The sequence below is a fragment of the Anticarsia gemmatalis genome, chromosome 16 (genome assembly GCF_050436995.1).
Source record: "Anticarsia gemmatalis isolate Benzon Research Colony breed Stoneville strain chromosome 16, ilAntGemm2 primary, whole genome shotgun sequence".
Lineage (NCBI taxonomy): Eukaryota > Metazoa > Arthropoda > Insecta > Lepidoptera > Erebidae > Anticarsia > Anticarsia gemmatalis.
In genome coordinates, this window is record NC_134760.1 from 10,958,132 (window position 1) to 10,977,101 (window position 18,970).

General features: G+C 34.3%; 2 protein-coding genes across 3 annotated transcripts; both read left to right on the forward strand.

Annotated features, from left to right (window-relative positions):
• Positions 1-44: 44 nt before the first annotated feature.
• On the forward strand, positions 45-1,959 carry Cox17 (Cytochrome c oxidase copper chaperone COX17). The gene is made up of 2 exons (XM_076124087.1): positions 45-254; positions 846-1,959. The coding sequence occupies exons 1-2, from the start codon at positions 127-129 to the stop codon at positions 928-930; spliced, it is 213 nt and encodes a 70-aa protein (XP_075980202.1). The 5' UTR covers positions 45-126; the 3' UTR covers positions 931-1,959.
• A 1,386-nt stretch (positions 1,960-3,345) lies between these two features.
• Positions 3,346-18,896, forward strand: LOC142979305 (sodium-coupled neutral amino acid transporter 9 homolog). Of its 2 annotated transcripts, none has more exons than XM_076124151.1 (12): positions 3,346-3,485; positions 7,992-8,069; positions 8,346-8,481; positions 12,555-12,655; positions 12,963-13,120; positions 13,547-13,708; positions 14,423-14,629; positions 15,239-15,429; positions 15,919-16,023; positions 16,126-16,194; positions 16,976-17,139; positions 18,093-18,896. In XM_076124151.1, the coding sequence occupies exons 1-12, from the start codon at positions 3,406-3,408 to the stop codon at positions 18,262-18,264; spliced, it is 1,623 nt and encodes a 540-aa protein (XP_075980266.1). In that variant the 5' UTR covers positions 3,346-3,405; the 3' UTR covers positions 18,265-18,896. The 2 variants fall into 2 exon arrangements, with proteins under 2 accessions (XP_075980266.1, XP_075980267.1); XM_076124152.1 differs by lacking the exon at positions 3,346-3,485 and adding an exon at positions 7,700-7,866.
• Positions 18,897-18,970: the final 74 nt, after the last annotated feature.

The window sequence follows — 18,970 nt, forward strand, 5'->3', positions numbered from 1 at the left end:
AACTAATAATGTCACCGAACGCATGACAATGACACAAACGACCTTGCACTTCTGACAATTCTGTCAAACAAGGTCGTGCGAGTCCTGGAATTGCATCAGAAAAATCTTTTTTTAATAATATAAAACATGGGTAATGCAAGTGCAAAGGCTGTGGAAGTGAAAGTGGTAGATGCAGCGACACCTCCTGAGGGTGAGAAGAAGAAATTAAAGCCGTGCTGCGCCTGCCCCGAGACGAAGAGAGTGCGAGACGCATGGTAAGGTTATGAAGGAAAAACAATATTTTGTTACGCAATGACGAGTTTTCTAGAAAAAATTGTCCTGAAACATGTGCACTATCACGTGAGAAATTGAACAGATGTTATCATGGCCAAAACTTCAGCTTAATGACTTATCTTTATCTCTTATTTTCAAGAGATTAAAGTATTATTAATCCAAAAGCATTTTTCTTTTTTATGTAGGCTGTGTGCAGTTATAATTATTAGGTTTTATAGTAAACTATACAATCGTCAATCATACAAATGGTAGTTTGTATGACAATACCTGTAATACACTGGAATACATAACAATAATAATATCACTTATTTCCCTATTACAATGTAATACCAACATTTTGGTAAGCGCCTGGCATTCTTTTATAATTCCTGTCTGACTATGTCGATTTCTGTTAGCTAATTCAATCAAGTATACGCTGAGGAAACAATTTTAACTGACACTAAAGTTATATCAGAACAAAAAATGTCTCACATCTATATATAAAGTCTAAAAATTATTGTATCTACACAATCCCAAGTTATTAAAACATTGCTATTGAATAATAAACTTACCAATTTTTCTTTTCATTTCAGTATAATAGAAAAAGGTGAAGAGAACTGCGGTCCGCTGATAGAGGAACACAAAGCTTGCATGAGGAAGATGGGCTTCAACATTTAGACATAACAATCTGAGACTTGAATCAATATTGTGTGTAGTTACTTAAGGGTTTCTATTTAAACCTTCTCTGTTACTTACATCCTTTGGGAAATGTAATAATATGATTGCAAATTATGTAGATGCAATCTATAATGTAAGTATTTAGAATACATCAAGAAGACTGGTTAAGATCAACATGATGTAATCGAGGTAAAAATAGATGGGTATTGTTTAGGTTTATTTAAATGATCAATCTATGTTAATAAAAATATATCACAGAAATGTATGTATGCATATAGCTTTTGAACAACTAAACTTAATTTTATTCCTTGTTTAATATGTTTGTAACTGTCAGGGCAAGGTTCATGTGGCATAGATGGAATGCAAATTCCCATTAAAATTTAACAAATGGAAAAAAATGTAGTATACCTAAACGAAGTAGGGCCAGTTCGCTAATTTGAAGATAAAATTTAATTTCAAGAGAATGGTTTAAATAGAATTATGAATGAGCTGTGGGAATATTAGTATTTTTAGTTATCTAATGTGTTAGTGATATAGTAAAGTACCTTTGGACATATTTGGACACATCAACAACATAACCTACTGTCCAATAATAACACAACAAAAATGTTTATTTTAAAACCATTTTGTTTCATAAAATGTTTGGAAAAATATTTTTTGGTTATGTCTGTTAGTTCCAAGAATGAGAGTGTAAATGTGGATGCATTTGTTTATTTATTAAGGATTCAGTCATACTCATTGTACTTATTGTTAATGTAAATTATTTGCCAAAGACATCTTCTCTGCCATCGTCATTTAGACATTTTGACTATGATTAACACATGTCTCCCTATAAAAGGTTTAAAAAATAAAAGTATAAATGAGATTCTACTCGCATCACATTGTACATTTTTATTTAAAATTAAAATTGCAAAGGAATTAAAATTTGTCAGCCTTAACATTTAACTGTATCTTCAAAGATCTGTAGGTGTCTATTCTATACTTATTTTTATTTCTAGTTTTGTTGTAAATAAAAAACATACTATTTATAATTAATTTTGTTTTATTGGGCTTGCTAAGAAGATTGCAATTTATATGAAATGCATACACCTGTGGTTTCATTTATCGTCTTAATTTTGAATTAAAAATAAACTGAATACTACATACAACGCAAGTTATGTAGTATGCAGTTTTTTTTTACTAGGCTCCCAATTAAGTTATTAAACTTTATTAACAAGTTTCATTCGACAGATAAATAAGTTACACTATATAGCCGTTTGACTGCCTCCGTGGCGCAGTGGTTTAGGTTTTCCCACATCTAACAATTATTTGCGGATTGCACAGTTTCCGGTCTGGTTGTATTTTGTGTTAATTGTTTGTATGTTAGTAAATGTCACCGCGACACGAGAGCAAATCGTAGTGGGGTCTTTTTAAAAAAAATGTAGGTATGTTGGTAAAGTCACTCTTCGGTTTCTAACTTTTTCTGTTTATCCTCAGTCGTCTTCAGGAACATCACACTAAATGTCTCTGCACTCCAGTTTTCTTTTCATTTTCTATATACGTAACAATAAAACAGCAAAATTATATTGTCATTTAGACCGATATTGTTTAATTTTTATAATTATTTGTCTGTATAATTTCCAATTCGCGTGCAGTAAACTAATAATGTTCAGGAGATACATTAAAAACCCCTAATATTTGTATCTTTAGTTAAATTATATAACAATTATATTTCAAAGAACCGTTTCAAGCGGTTTTACTAATCTGAGGTCACAAGTGTATCATCAATATAACTTATCGCGAAAGTCCATCACTGTCGTTTAGTTACTACATATTTCGTGCTTCATTAATTTCCTGAAATGTCAATGGCCTTCGTTGCCAGTCACTTAGTGCGGCGTTTAAGTCTTAGGTTAGCAGACATAGATAATATTAGATAATGACCAATTACTTTTTAAAACGCAGCGTTCGACTGCTGATGATAACATTGGAATTCGCTGACATTCCACCTGATTCCTATTATTAAGACGACGATTACTCGGCTATCATACTAACTTTCGTTAAACATAAGACTTTGATATAAGGCTAAGTTTCTTTAGGTTAGGCAGATATGAAAGAGCTCTCGCATCCATATATTTTTAGTAAATAAAATAAATATAAAGAAAATTTCCGACATTCTATGACCGAGCGAGTGTTTTAGATTAAAAACTCTTGAAATTAAGTAAAAGCTAAAGTGCTCTTGGTATAGCAAATAGAACAAAGCATTATCAAATGGCACAAGTTACCGAATGATGAAACACAAATAGATCATTCACAAATCACAATGCAATTCAACTTGCAAACGCATCAAACGAACTTAGATTATAAACTATACCTACATTTACCAGCGTCATGAAAGAGTGAAACTTCATTAAAATATTTTGTTATCTATCAATCGTGGTTTGAACTCAGGCCTCGGCGGCAGCGTGTTAATCTTATACTGACGAAATTCACGTAGTTATGAGATTCCTGGATAAAATACCGACGGGAAGGGAAAACGACTCGGCAGCCAGCTCGTTTCAGTCCGTGGATAGTTTTGAGTAAGTTGACATTTTCACTGTAAAATAGTATTTTCATGTTCAAAATGCATTGATTTATGTTTTAAATTCGTTTAAAGTTATAGGTATAGATACCTACTTTAAACTTCTTGGTTGACTGACCTGTAATTTAGTGTCAAAATTTTGCGTAAAGTACCTATGTACAAAAATATTGTCAAAAACTCTGCCTAATTTTAACTGTACCTAGTTGGTACATTTTTTAGCCGTTAGTGTTAATATTTAAGTTATCATATATTTTACACAGATCTACACAGTGTAAATGTAAATGTTTTTCAATTCAGAAATTAATAAGAAGTTTAATTTTTCTTCGTTATTATATGTTAAAAAAATAAATTATCATTGGGTATTAATATCATAACTTAACTATAAATAAGTTACGTATGACACTTATCAATATATTTATCAAATTACGCTCGTGTCGTGACGCGTGCGCAATAATAATTATTATAATTAGTTTAACTTCTGCAATCATCTAGAAAATGTCACATAACTAGAACTGAGAAGCAAATCTTATAACCAAAGGGCCCAAAAAACGCGCGCATTTTTAAAAGTACAACACCAATTTTATGTAAGTTGCCATGCAGTCCTCCAGAAACTTATACCTATTATTCCTATATTTGTAGGGCAGAGTGTGGTGGATCTATGATCTTTTATAGATTTTTACTTTCTAAGTTAGATCAGTTACTACTTATTTCATTGTCTGTTGATAAGTTTTGGATTACCTATCCAATAGATAAAGTTACATTGCTTAAGTAATCAGACATGGTGAAACTCGGGCTAAATGTTTAAATAACACAAAATAAATAAATGATTTACTTTTATTTTTGTACTTACTTGATGATAAAATGACAGCTGACCGCCTGTTGTGTCTGCTGGGTTGAGGGCCCCACGAACAGACACGCAATACAGTTGATAAAGAAATAATGAAAAATATTTTGAAACATGTGTAATTTAAAATATTATCTGTCCTTATTATGGTAGAAGTCCGCTTTCTCTCCTCTATAAGAGTCAGGATCTCACAGGCCATACATACCTATGTAAAGTAAAAAGATTTCCCAGATATCGTGTGTCATATAATCGAGATTTAAGATAAAATTAAATTTAAAAGTTTTTATTAAATTATGTCAAAAATGATTAGATAATGAACAAAGCACAACTTGCTTTGTTTCTTAAATTTTTTGTCAAATATGTATAAAGTAAAAGGCTAAAGTATAATCTACCTCACTTATCCAGTGTTTTGCGTAAAAAGGTCTACAAGGAAAGGTGCCTACCTCTGTGGAAAAATTGCCGGTTATTATGTATGCATATGTTATTTACCTACGTGCCTGATTTCTTTTTTATCTTTTTCCTTATAGACCTGTGCGTAATTAACAGGGTTCCCCAATATTTGTCCACGACCCTTATTACGCTAGTATTAGATATCAACAAGTAAATAATACTAATGGATATAGGTAATTAATATTTGTTTACAAGGGATGACGAAACTATGATAATTATTTCGTCAGCCGCGACCCTTCACATTGTTGCTATATTTACAACATCATAAATCCAGATGAAAGTCCTTATCGTAATACGTCAAATATATGTCAATATTTATTAATAAACTTGTTTCCGTGCATGACCCGACCCGGAATTTGAATAAAAAATATTTACTTCGGTGTTACGGCTTACCTATATAACCCGGCAAACTTTTCATAACATTCTGTACAGTAACAGTTCTTTAGTTTCATTTCGTAACAGCTCTGTAGTTTGGTGTACAAGCAAGCATTTGGGCCTAAAAAATATTTAAAAAGTGATTTAATTTATCTTAAGACGGCTTTATTTTGTTTATGTAATTAATTCAGGCCGCCATGGTACAAAAGCACTAAATTTAATGCCATTTAGTTATTAAAAAACGAAACAAAAAAATAATATTTAATGGCGTTTTACCATTTTTTTCAGAATGCATAGCCAGTTAATTCAATAGTTTATTAAAAAGGTGCTATGATATAATATAATCAGTTTATCAACCAAAACACCACACTATTTGCTTAATAAAAAAATCTGAATTTACTTGAATTAGATACTTTGTTAATATTTTAACGACAATTAAACTTCTAAGACTGAATTACAATAGACAACGAACATAAAATTGCGTATTATTTTAAAATAGATTATTTTTGTTATGTTTTGTTTAAACAAGGAGTTTATATAATGCGCAAATAATGCTAGTGATTAGGGATTCAGGATCAAAAGGGTAAAGGAATGAATCACGATATACTTACTATGGGATCAAGGCAGATCGTTGCGAACACAGACAGCCTTGATAACTGCTGTGATAAGTGACGCGCGACGCGATGTCAGTTCATCTTATTAATTGATTGTTTATGCAATTCGGATAAACGGAGTATTTTATTTTTTCGAATTGAAAAAAAATAAATGTTCATTAACAAAAATATATTAAGGTAATCTCTGTTTAGGAGGCTAGTTGCCGATTATAATAATTTCAAGGATTCATCACTCTGTAGTGGGAGAAAGTTAAGTACGTAGTACAATATTTATTTCGTTCTTATATATTAAGATGCTAAAACCAAGTTTGATTATTTTACACAGGTATTTAGGTTAACCAAAAGAAAGTTAAAATCTTCTACGCTTTATCATAGTCACGTAGCTATGTCTACGACGTCGTAGACCGCTACCCACCGCTCTATTGCTACGCGCGCTACGCACTAGACTGTTAAAGTTATTAGCACGCTACTAAGTTAAAGTAAATTGTTTATAAAAACATGAAATTTACAAACACAGTACTTAGGAATAAGGGGTTTATCAAACAAATATCTTTCAATGTTATTGAATCTGTAGTAAATGTATATCGGCGAATATTATATTGAATTGCTCTTGATAATAAACTTGCGTACATTGTTGCGTATCTGTTGCAAATTACGTCGTATTTTTGATTACTAAAGAACGATGAAACTTAAAACTTGAACTTCTGTCATTTTGCTAATGTAAATAATTAAGTACGTTAATGATCGTGTGAGAGACAATTTTTCGATTGAATAGGTATATTAGGTATGTATAAAAAAATCTAGTTAATTTAACAATAGGTACTTGAAAAGATCCTATACTACTATATTAATGGGTAATTACAAAAATAATTAAAATTATTATTTTCCCCTATTTGTTTCAGAAGATCGTCTTCAAATTTATTAGTAGTTTTACCTTATTTATTTTTAAATTATCTTCGACAAGCTTTTCCGGATACGTGTGGGTTATGATTAGAACCATCTATGACATAACATCAATGTTTTTTACGGTCGAGTACAACAGTTCATTGAGATAGTGTTTCTTGTTACGCCTGTTGCCAACGTAAACATTATATAAGTACTTCGTTTTATATTATGTAATGGACACGCACAATATTGGTGCTTATACAGGCTGAAAAGCTCATTTGATTTACTATTTTCCTGGCTACCGATCTTTTTCGGAAAGAAGGGAAATTGATGAAAGTTCTTTCATAAGATTCCCTGGTAAAACATAGGTTAATGACTTTATATACTGTAAAAAAGTTGAAGCACGAATAGGAGTTTTTTTTTCTAATTACTATCTGACTGCTGGGCAACGGTTAACTCCCGAGCGAAGGAGTTGTTATGTTGGTTTTGAGACCACCCGCTAGCCGACGATTAAATAATTCTCACTGTATACGTTAATCTTAGTACGAAAAATCTCGTGTTATTTGCAAATTAATTACAATTATCTTATCAACACAATAAAGGTGTCAGGGCCGAGTAGATCGAATGATCTGCGAGATTTAGTGCATGTTTCATAACTTACGGATAAATACTTAAACCAATAATTATAGGCTATTTAAAAACGAATATTAAGGAAAGTCTTGAATGGTCATAAATATAGTCTAGAGTTTCGGTGAAGAGTAGATAAGTTTAGATTCTTGACTTGACAAAATATCTGGCTTTGAGAGACAGGCTATAATATGTAGGTACTGTTGTTCGTAATCTGAACAAAATTGTATTATTAATTAGTGATTTATCAATTAAGAAATTCCATTACATATGATTCTTTTTTTGTGTTCTTTAACACAAAATCTAAGTTTGTCAGCAATCTAAACAAAAATTACAAAAACAAAAATATTAAAATCTTCAAAGCTTATCAAGTTATAAAATAAGCCGGCACCACCCTGTGGTAGATGCGTACAGATAAAAACTGCGACATGTAATAATAATACGAATTCAGATAGCTCACACACTTGACGACAAGTGCCGGACTAGCGCGGATAACCGCTGCTTTACAACTTTTCATCGAAATAAATAAAAGCGCGGCAAAAAAAAAATTACAGCTCATTTGACAGTCATAATTTTTTTAAAAGGTGAAGATCTTTATTCGGCCTAATATCTTTTTAATCTAGGTGTTGTTATTTATTTTAATAAAGTTACATAAGGATTTTTTTATTATAATTCAGAGTTTTTTTTAAATATATTTGTGTGTTCGTAGGATATTCGGGAGTGCGTGTTCTGACTATACTGATTGTGAATACTGTGATGAACGAAGGAGACGTTATAAAAAGCACAAGTGAGTGAATTTTAAGTAGAATTTTCCCCCTAAAAGCTGAATTTTTACTGTCCTTTGTTCGATTCCAGAGTCGAGCATTAAACTGAAATGTGAACTTCTCGAATACCTACTATTTTATTTATTTATCAGAACTTTCGATCTTTATCTATTTATACGGCACAATAATATTATTACTGACTTTAAGCTACAGAAAAATATGACTTTTTTTACTTAAACCGATTATATATTATCAAACTCCCTACCCTATATTATATTATCAAACCTAAAACGCTTCAGGTACTACTCGCCGAGCATAAGCACGAACCACAGCTACTGCAGCGCCATGAGCCGCGCGGAGGCTTCGCCCCTGCTGGGGGGCGCAGCACCCACCAATACATACAAGACACTGAGCAGAGACAGCCTGGACTCTTTAGTAAGTACTACCTACCTCATTTGTTTTGTTCGTAATGCCGCGTCCGCACGCTTGCCAAACCTCAACAAGTGCCCACAAATTCAAACGTGTGGATAGAGTGCTTGCCATGGTTTGTGAAGGTTTGCAAGCATTTGTAGCCGTTCCGATCGAGTGTCGGTTTTTTGACACAAATCAAAGGAAATTTGCCGCAAGCGCTTGCGACGCATCCACATGTTGGTGCGCGCTCAGTTTGGTTTGTGTACTGGAGGCGAGCAGACTTAATTCTCTTTCTATATTGAGCCAATCTTCCGACGCCGAGGGCATTTGAAATGATCGCATATTATAGAATATTGATCGTTAGTAGTTTTTTTTTCTTTTCTTATCAATAAAATTAACTTAAACCAAATGTTATGGCTATTATAACCTCAATATCCATCACGTCCGTTATGCTTGCCACTTCAGAACATACTAACTCACTCGCAAGCGTGTGGATAGCGATGTTTGATTCCCTATATCAAGCCAAACGTTTGTAGAGGTTTGGAGTTTGCGGCAAGTGCCAAACGTGCGGACGCGGCATAACAACTTTTTTTCAAAATCTAGGTGCTAATAAATACCGGATATTATACTTACCTACTACTTCTTTAAAAAATGTTATTTTTTGTCATAAATTACAAAGTGATTGATCTTGTAAGGAAAAAGCTTAATGCATGCAAGTTGGACTTTATTAACACGCTGAAACTAAGACACACAAACAAAAACATAAAAAACGCATTACCCTCCTTTACGCGCAGCCTCCTTAGCGCATTCGGGTAAAAACTTACAAGCCGACAAAAAAAAACTTCACTTTATTCTCTTCAAATTAGTGTATAGTAATTTGAAGAGAAATTAATTTGAGGCGCCCATAGCCAGTTGCGCTCACCGGTCGGTAAACGATCTGTGGGTGAAGCAACCGTTGGCGCGGTCATTCCATAGATGGGTGACCGCATAGTGGTATTTGAACTGGGCGTCTCCGTGCTTCGGAGGGCACGTAAAAAGTCGGTCCCGGTTGTTGTCGATAAAGATAACAGTCGTTAAGCCTCGTCAAAGGCCTTCGGGCGGCTTGAACAACTTTGACACTAGGTTGACCACTAACCATACGATAAGAAGAAGAAGTGTATAGTCATTGTACTTTATATTTGAATACTCGTGTTTATTCTTGATATTTTGTATAGTTACCGGTAACACTGTTATCATATCTTAGTGAATGTATTGTTTATTTATTATCACTTCAATAATAATTGTTAAATAATGATTCAGGGTAATAAACTTACACTTAGGTAACATTCGGCTATCATATTTATTACATATCTTTTGTATTATTTGACGGCTTGCGTCATAGCTACTGAATAGGCTTTTAAAACTACTTATACAAGTCCTGGGTAATAACTGTCGTTTAAACGCTCAGATTTTGTCAATCGTTCGCGTGAATATAATATAATAGAATAGATCTTTATTTGCTAAGAATGCAGGGACATACAAAATTCGATAGTAAATAACAATATTAATATTCTTCGTTCTTTGTTTTTTTTTCATTCACTTTTGTGGTATTTCCAATAAACAGTAATTCTAATGACTACATGACTGTTGAATTAGATTGAAAATCTACAGTATTGGCATATTAATATGTACTTACACTTCGCACTTTTAACAACTAGGTTTAGACTAGCTTCTGCCAAACTGACTACTGCTTTTAAAATAAACTACGGTCTTCTGGCACTGATTTACTCTTAAATTTTGTCTCTAACTTAAACCTGAATATTAATAAATAAATTTTCATAATTACAGTGTGATTTTCATCATCAAGTCGACCTTGCACCTATAATATGCGCAGTAGGTCGATCATGAAAACATATTCATTGATTACGTAACAAATCCATACTAATATTATAAATGCGAAAGTAACTCTGTCTGTCTGTCTGTCTGTCTGTCTGCTACTCAATCACGCCTAAACTACTGAACCAATTTGCATGAAATTTGGTATGGAGATATTTTGATACTCGAGAAAGGACATAGGCTACTTTTTACCCGGGAAAATGACGCATTTCCCGGGAAAATTCAGGTAACGAACGAAGTCCCGAATAATCAATATTATAATGACATTGAATTAACAAAATTCCGTTGTCATGGCAACTGTTTAAATGACGGATATGCCTTAGCGCAACTTCGTTACATATATTAAGAGATATAAATAATTTTGAGAATATTTTTCGTGAAAAAAAAGCATATTTTGTATCATCACGCTATGGCCAATAGGAGCAGAGTAATAGTAAAAAGCGTTACAAAAACGTGGAAAATTCTGACCCATTCTCTCTTATGTGACGCAAGCGAAGTTGCGCGGGTCAGCTAGTTAGAAATAACTGCCTACTTGTATGTTTGGCATCCATTGCGATACAGATAGCGAATTTGTGAGGCACAGAGGTCAATATCTTGAGATTTATCTTGTTAAACAAAGTTATAGTTTATAGTCTGTAGATATTTATTTTTCCGATAAAAAAATTACGAAACGTGGGTAGCCCCGTGTTTTGTTCGATGACGTCACTAACTTTCACTGTCCCAGTGCTGCACAAGGGACTCCTCACGTAAAAATAGAGCTAGGCCTAGAGTCGATCACGCGTGCCAAGTGCGGGTTGGGGACTAAGGTACCTAATACTTAGTCGGTAATATTTATTAAATATTAAGGTCTACCCTTTCACTGCCTGTAGACCAGACACAATTGAAAAATATTGTTTATCGAAATGATCAGCATGTTGAAATGAAAGAAAAAACAAATTTCGGGTCTATAGGTAGTTAGTTATTATGGTCCAAATTCTAGATACTCTTCGAAATAATGTTTTAATTTATGAGTCTTTAATTACTATAATGAGCAGTCAAAACATGCCGGCTGTCTCCAGATAATAGATGGGCCACCCAGTCAATACTGCAATACTTTATCAGACGTAGTATCCTTGACTGAATTAGATGGACTTATTTAGTGACCACAATACGCATTACGCATTCGGTGATACGCATTTATCTAAATTTAGAACCTGCCTTAATGTTAATATTTTGTCCATAGACAAATCTTTGAAATAATTACATTATCTATTTTTTCCAAATAAATTTGTCTTAGATTAAAGCCTTCTTGAATATAACTGTACCATAGGGCAATAAAAAAAAAATAGCAGTTGAAAAAAACGAAGCTAGTTCGAAATTTAAAAATTGCAACTAAGTTATCTCACATTTTTTGTTATCTAATAATTTCATTACGGAACTATTTATTATCTCTTTATATCTAGTTATTATACGTAGGTATAAGTGATTGACGTAACGTTTACGGCCCAGCCCAGTTAACAATAAGTAAGTACATAATTACAAATTTTTAGCAAATGTTTGCAAAAAAAACCAATAAAATCTATCTCGACGATCAAAATTTATTAATTCCTGTAACAATCAGAGCAACGTCACAATTTCTTGGCGGCACGGTAACAAAGACTAACTTGTTATAATTAGTTTCATCATTAACGTTTCGTAGTCGTGGTCAAAGGCCTCAGCTGTAATTATCAGCGGTATTCAGAGTCATTGTATAATCTCCGCGTGTGCACAACGTGACTAAAAAGTCACGTTTTTGTACAAATTGCTATGGAAACTATGTCTAATGAGTGACTGATTTTTCGGCCGCAGAATGGCGTCGTATAGTGAAAATGAAAACTACCTCTCGCTGCCAAATTTAGTTTAAAAATGCATTGCCTTTCGATATAAACGCTGTGAAAAGTGCTGTTCATACTGTACGTAATTTATGTTTGTTTTAAAATTAATACCAATTTGGCAAACTCTCTACCATAAGGTGGTTTGATGACATCAAAAGAGCTGGGCAATTATTATCCTGCATTAACCCAGAAGTGATAATTTCTCTAGCCGCTTGAGTCTAGCGTACTCACTACTCTACCATAAATCTCTCTGCCATGTTTTCCGCAAATTGTTGTATTGGTTTCGTAGATATCAGTAGTGTCTTTCCTTTTATCCTACCTTCAGTCGTGTGTTATACGTATAAACTAATTTGCTCTTAATCTTTGCAGGGTCCAGCAGAACTAACAGCGAGTGCAATCTTGTCAACGTACACCAAATTAGAAAAGTCTCTGAAACCTGAAAGACCTAAACAAAGCTCTCTAGTTACTATGTAAGTATTTAAATTTATTTGATCATACAATAACATACAACTAGTTAGCTTACATTACATTTAAATGTTTGATTCGAAAGGTAATCTAATACATTAATGTGCCCTGTGCTGTCTAGTTCGTATAGTTGCCAAATGACCGAAAACTCGGAAAATCATCAGAATACTGATTGTACATACCTTTACAAAAATAAAATTTTGATTTTTGATTTAGATTATTATCAGAACTATCTTTAGAAATTCTTGAATTTACTGCAAACTTCAAACGTTTTAGCTCAAACTTACATTATAATATTGTCCTGTTGTCCAGTTTCTCAGTATGGAACACAATAATGGGTTCGTCGCTGCTGACGATGGCGTGGGGCGTGGAGCGCGCTGGTCTGCCGGCCGCGCTCATCCTCGTGGCGTTCATGGCAGCCTTGTGTCTGTACACTGCGTACGTGCTGCTCAGGGTGAACAAACATCATGGTGAGGAGTTACATTTCTTTATTTAATACTTTTTAGAGTACTTTGGTGAGACTGTTGATACAGTCCAGTCAGTCAGTTACCTGAAAAGATTTTAGAATTGTTCTTGGTGTGGAAACTAGAAAGCGTTTATAAATCGCAGGTATCATGGTCGCTAGGCTATCCAGGAACCCTTTGTTCAATAAAATTGCCAATTTTTACTATAGGTAAGTACTATCAATTCGAAGAAAACTGATGACTGAATATTATGTAATTAAAATCGAAGAATACATAACAAAATTCCGCGCGATTACAGTGACACATTCAGGTTATACAAAAACCTCTGAAAGACCTCCAGAATTTTTTATTAATGTTATCATTTAAAGTAATTTTCTATTCCATCACCACCATACTTTTTATCCATTACCATAAAACATGAAATTCCTTCAGGCAGTGATAGTTGCGAAGTGCCTGCACTATGTCGGACGCTGCTGGGGCGCTGGGCGGAGGTGCTGGCGCACATGTTCAGTCTGCTGGTGCTGCTCGGCGCCAACATCGTCTACTGGATACTCATCACCAACTTCCTTTACTTCACCGTCAATTATTTTGTCGGTAATACACTTGTTTTACTATAAAGCTCTATAGAGCCTAAATGCTATGGATTAACATTTCTTAGCTGGCATTTACACAGCTAAACTCTGAAGTAAAAGAAATTCGCTGTCGTAAGCTTTTGCTGGCAGCCAATATATATACTCATTCAGTAAAATTATTGATTAATTAAGGTCAAATATCAACAATTGTTATTGGATAAAATAACATACTTAGTTGAAAAGTTTAATGCCAATTCTAGGAAACTTAGCATGAAACAGAGTCAAAAGTACTAAGAACTAGGCTAGAAGCTGTAGGCGTCTAATAGATTCCTTAAAATAATTCCTGGCACATGTTTACTAGCAAAAATGTTTTGAAACCTTTAGATTCTCATTACAGCAAGTTAAACCTATTCTCTAAATAATCTTTTTCACAATTTTACTGGCAAAACATGTTTAAAACCTCTATCCTCTTATATTTCACTACCGGACACGCGCAACTTCGCTTGCGTCACATAAGAGAGAATGGGTCAAAATTTTTGTAACATTTTTTATTGGTACTCTGCTCCTATTGGTCGTAGCGTGATGATATATAGTCTATAGCCGTCCTCGATAAATGGACTATCTAACACTGAAAGAATTTTCCAATTCCAGAGATCAGTGCGTTAAAACAAACAAACAAACTCTTCAGCTTTATAATATTAGTATAGATAACAGTAAACTAATCTGTCTCCCACAGACTTGCACTCATCCAACACGACAGAGTACAACATGACACTCCTCTGTCCTCGTCACGTGAACCAGTCCCTCCTCCTCGCCGAGCCGGTGGAGGAGGTGTCTCCGTACTGGGGGCTACACTCCACCGTGCCTATGTACGTCGCACTCATCGTGTTCCCGCTGCTCAACTTCAGAAATGTATCGTTCTTCACCAAGTTTAATTCTTTGGGTAAGTTGCTTGTTTTTTTATTTAAATTGCTGTGTTTTACTTTTTGATATGTGTCAATTGTTTAAATATCGACAGCTGTAAATAGTGGGGTAATAAAATCGAATGGTTTTTGTTAAGAGCAATTTGTTTATACCTCAAAGACATTCGCGGAAAATCATAATTTTCCAAAAATAGCTGATCATACTCAATCTTTTGGTGCACATTATTCAATGGAAAAAAACATTTGCCATTGATTGAAATGTTTAATTCTAACTCATTCTACCTGATTTTGATCAGTTATTTATTAAAGTTACGTAACACAGAGGTTTTGAATGATTGAGTATGATCAGCTACTTTACTTTTTTGGAGCTGACTGTACCTAGTGCTATTACAAGACAGGAGATTAAATGAAATTTCTGGAGCTATTCCACTGCAGTAATTTGAAATGTTTTCAGCGTCGATTTATGTCTGCTAGAATCTAGATAAGACCAGGTTTTTACAATATCCACACAAAATACTTATGAGCTGATGAGTAGATAAATACCTTTTACTATATTACTATATTTATCTGCGGGTTAAACTATTCATAAATGCTCTGAAGGGTTTTTAATGTTATTTCTTCATCTCCAGGCACATTATCAGTAGTGTACCTGTTAATCTTCGTGCTAGTGAAGGGCTACTCGTGGGGGATCCACCTGCCGCCGCTGGACACGCGGCCAGTTCGTAACGCGGCCGTGCTGAGCGGCATGCTGGCGCTGTCCTTCTATATACACAACATTATTATTACTATCATGAGTAATAATGCCAGGCAGGATAAGAATGTAAGTTACTACCGATATTTTTAACCCCTGTCGCAATAAGAGGGTCGTTTTAAGTTTGACGTGTCTGTCTGTTTGTGGTATCATAACTCCCGTACGGATGCAGCGATTTCAATTTAGGTTTTTTTGTATTAAAGGTGATTATTTAACTTATTGTAAGGAAGTTTTAAAGAAAAACTCTCGGTCCCACTGCTGGGCAAACGTCTTTTTCTGGAATGAAAAAAAGGCTAGGCCTTGAGTTCATCAGGTTTCGTTCAAATACGGGTTGGAGATATTTTTTCAAAATTTAATAACTGTTTAAAGAACTCATGTAATAGTTTATTAAATAGTAAAGACGTGTTTGCGGTCGCAGTACCTGCTCTAACATTTCAAACAATCCAAATTCTGCTGTGAGAGAGAGATAACACTATAAGATCTGCATAACGTTGTTCCTTTTCAATTAGAAACTTGCATCGCTTAGGAGTTTTCTAACCGTTGTTCTTATTTTTGCAGGGCAGGGATCTAACGATAGCATTCTTGTTGGTGACTGTAACATATACGCTAGTTGGAGCTGTGTTCTACATCTGCTTTCCTTTAGCAAAGTCTTGTATTGAAGATGTAAGTATTTTCTTAAATTTAATCTTGTAATAATTCCGTCATAAGATTCTGATTAATTAGAAAATTCAGATAAAGTATTGCTTTAATTACTATTTTTTTCAGAACATATTGAACAATTTTGACATGCACGACATAATGACTGCGGTTGCCAGAATTCTACTACTATTTCAAGTAAGTACTAGACTTTACTTTGCTGACATGCAGTATACAGTGGCGTAACTACAGGGTGGCAAGTCGGCAAAATGCCACGGGCCCCCAGCCGGAAAGGGCCCCCGATCAGAGGAAAATCCCAACTCAATCTTTTTTATTTATCGTACATTTCAGTTTTTTATATTGGCGAAGGGGTCCATCTCATGAATTTGCCACGGGTATCGAACGGTATAGTTACGCCACTGGCATTATAGAACTGTTACGTACGTACGTTATTAATTTAGCGTAATTTACGTATTATACGTAAATTCTTTCCTTCTATCAACTACTTGCAACGTTTCAATTTCCTCGAAATTCTAACTACTTAATCGGATTTCTAAAACTCCTTTTCTATTTAAGTTAGAAAGTATAAACTCAAACTAAAACTATATATTGGCTTAGCCTTTGTTCCAAACTATGTTGGAGTCGGCTTCCAGTCTCACCTCCACAACCCAATACCTGGGTTATAACACGATACCCTTCAGTAAGACTGGTTGTCAGACTTTCAAGCTTCTGACTACTGTTAACGACTGTCAAAGATCTTCGAAAATGACAGCCGGGACCCACAATTTCACGTGCCTTCCGAAACACGGAGAAACTCGATATGTATAAAATGGTCACCCATCCACAGAACAACCTCAGCAAGCATAGCTTAACCTCAGAGATCGATCTGCGCGGCTGTTGTTAACTAAGCCTCGAGCTCCTCCTAAACACTTAAACAAAACTACATAAACTAATTAATAAACAATTCTTTATTCCCCAGGTGGTGACAGTATACCCCCTCGTAGCTTACATGTTACGTACTGAAGCGATCCTGCTTCTACCTCTGAAGGAGACGCGGACTCTGACCATCGTGATCAACCTCAGTATCATGACCATGTGTGTGCTTGTCGCCTGCTTCTGTCCTAGCATAGGAACTATTATCAGGTAAGAAAAATACAGAATATATCTTTACAGTTACAAAGAAAACTAGAAAACTTATTATTAATTTGGCCCATCGCTGTCGCACTACTAGGCATGGGTGTCCTCCCGTATTGAGGAAGGGGTTAGGCCTTAAGTTCACCATGGTAGTAAAGTGCGAGTTTGGAACTTGGTAGCCCTTCGGAAACTTCAAAGAACCCTCAGGTTTGTAAGATTTTCGCGCAATGTTTTCCTTCACTGTAAAACCAAGTAATGTGTTGCTTTGGATTCGAAGTTCCGCCTACTTAGGTATATAATCTGTGAATTTTTGTACCACTTGCTTTACTGACCTCACTGTAAAAGTACTCCAAATCGTTATATCAACGTGGTAAATTACAATAAGGGGAATACGTATTAAAAATACTTACCGCCTTATTCATAAAAATATATGAAGTTATGAAAGGCTTATAAAGAGTTTGGTTTCTTTCACTCCTTAGCGAAATGAAAGAGAGAAAACATAAATAGCAGCTTTTTAATTAAAATAGGTTTATAGTGTGTTTATAATTATGAATAAGATGGTTAGTATATTACCATAACAAGGATATAATGAAGATAACAAGAGAAAGAGAATGTCTTACTAATATAACACGAAGAAGCTGGAAGTCCTGGAAGTACCTACTGGGATATTTTCACTTAATATTAAGTACTAGCTGACCCGCGCAACTTCGCTTGCGTCACAAAAGAGAGAATGGGTCAGAATCTTCGTCGTCTTTGTAACATTTTTTACTGCTACTCTGCTCCTAGTGATTGTAGCGTGATGACATATAGCCTATAGCCTTCCGCGATAAATGGACTATCTAACACTGAAATAATTTTTCAAATCGGACCAGTAGTTCCTGAGATTATCGCGATCAAACAAACAAACAAACTCTTTAGCTTTATAATATTAGTATAGATATAATATGTATCTTATCTCTCAGATACACAGGAGCAGTGAGCGGTCTGGTGCACGTGTTCGCCCTCCCCTCCCTGTTACAAGTTCGTTCCCTACAACTGCGCGGCCGCCTCACGTGGTGGAAGACATTGTTCTACGCAGCCATCGTCGCCTTCGGAGCTCTCAACTTACTCATGCAGTTCTTTATTAACGAATAGTGATCTTGTTCATTAACTTTGTTTTAATCTTTAAATGGTTATTGAAAAAAATACGGGATAATTTAGTATAAGTAGTTAAGTACATATATTATTAGTAGTGTAGTGATTCAAGTGTGTTTAAAATTGTATATTGAACAGTGTGCTGTGTAGAGTTTAGTGAGTGTAACCGAAACTAAACCGAATTTTCACAATTAATAACCTGCAATAAAAGTTAGGGATAATTTTGGGCAGTCTCAACTATTCCGGTTTTTACTTAAAAAATCTTAATATATAATAGAGATTTAGAAGATTTTTTTAAGTTAGTTAAATCGTTTCAGTTTCGGTTATAAGAATTTAGTGGGAAACCAATATGTTATTAATATATCTGGACCCAAACTACCATAACCGTAACATTATCAATATCAAATTAATGTCTCATAGAAGCAAGCTAGAGTTGTAAAAATATAAAAAAGCAGCAATTTATTTCTGTAGTAGGTATATGTTAATACCAAAGGTAAAATCTAGTCATAGTTACCGATTAGGTAAAAATATTTAGACATAATTTTAATATAAACTAGTTTTAAATATATATAATCAGTTATTTTAGTGTTTATAGTTTACCAAACAGTACATTATGTATACGAATTGTCTTTGGTACTTGCAAAATAAAAAAAAAATCTATAACATAGAAGTTTATAAATTTTCAATCGCGCGTAAGTCCCGTTGC

Excerpts from the sequence above, each read along its gene's own strand:
- Cox17 (XM_076124087.1), top strand. The coding sequence starts at position 127 with ATGGGTAATGCAAGTGCAAAGGCTGTGGAAGTGAAAGTGGTAGATGCA. Across the intron at positions 255-845 it reads AAGAGAGTGCGAGACGCATG|TATAATAGAAAAAGGTGAAG; the intron begins GTAAGGTTATGA and ends TTTTCATTTCAG.
- LOC142979305 (XM_076124151.1), top strand. The coding sequence starts at position 3,406 with ATGAGATTCCTGGATAAAATACCGACGGGAAGGGAAAACGACTCGGCA. Across the intron at positions 13,709-14,422 it reads CACCGTCAATTATTTTGTCG|ACTTGCACTCATCCAACACG; the intron begins GTAATACACTTG and ends TGTCTCCCACAG. Across the intron at positions 17,140-18,092 it reads AGCATAGGAACTATTATCAG|ATACACAGGAGCAGTGAGCG; the intron begins GTAAGAAAAATA and ends CTTATCTCTCAG.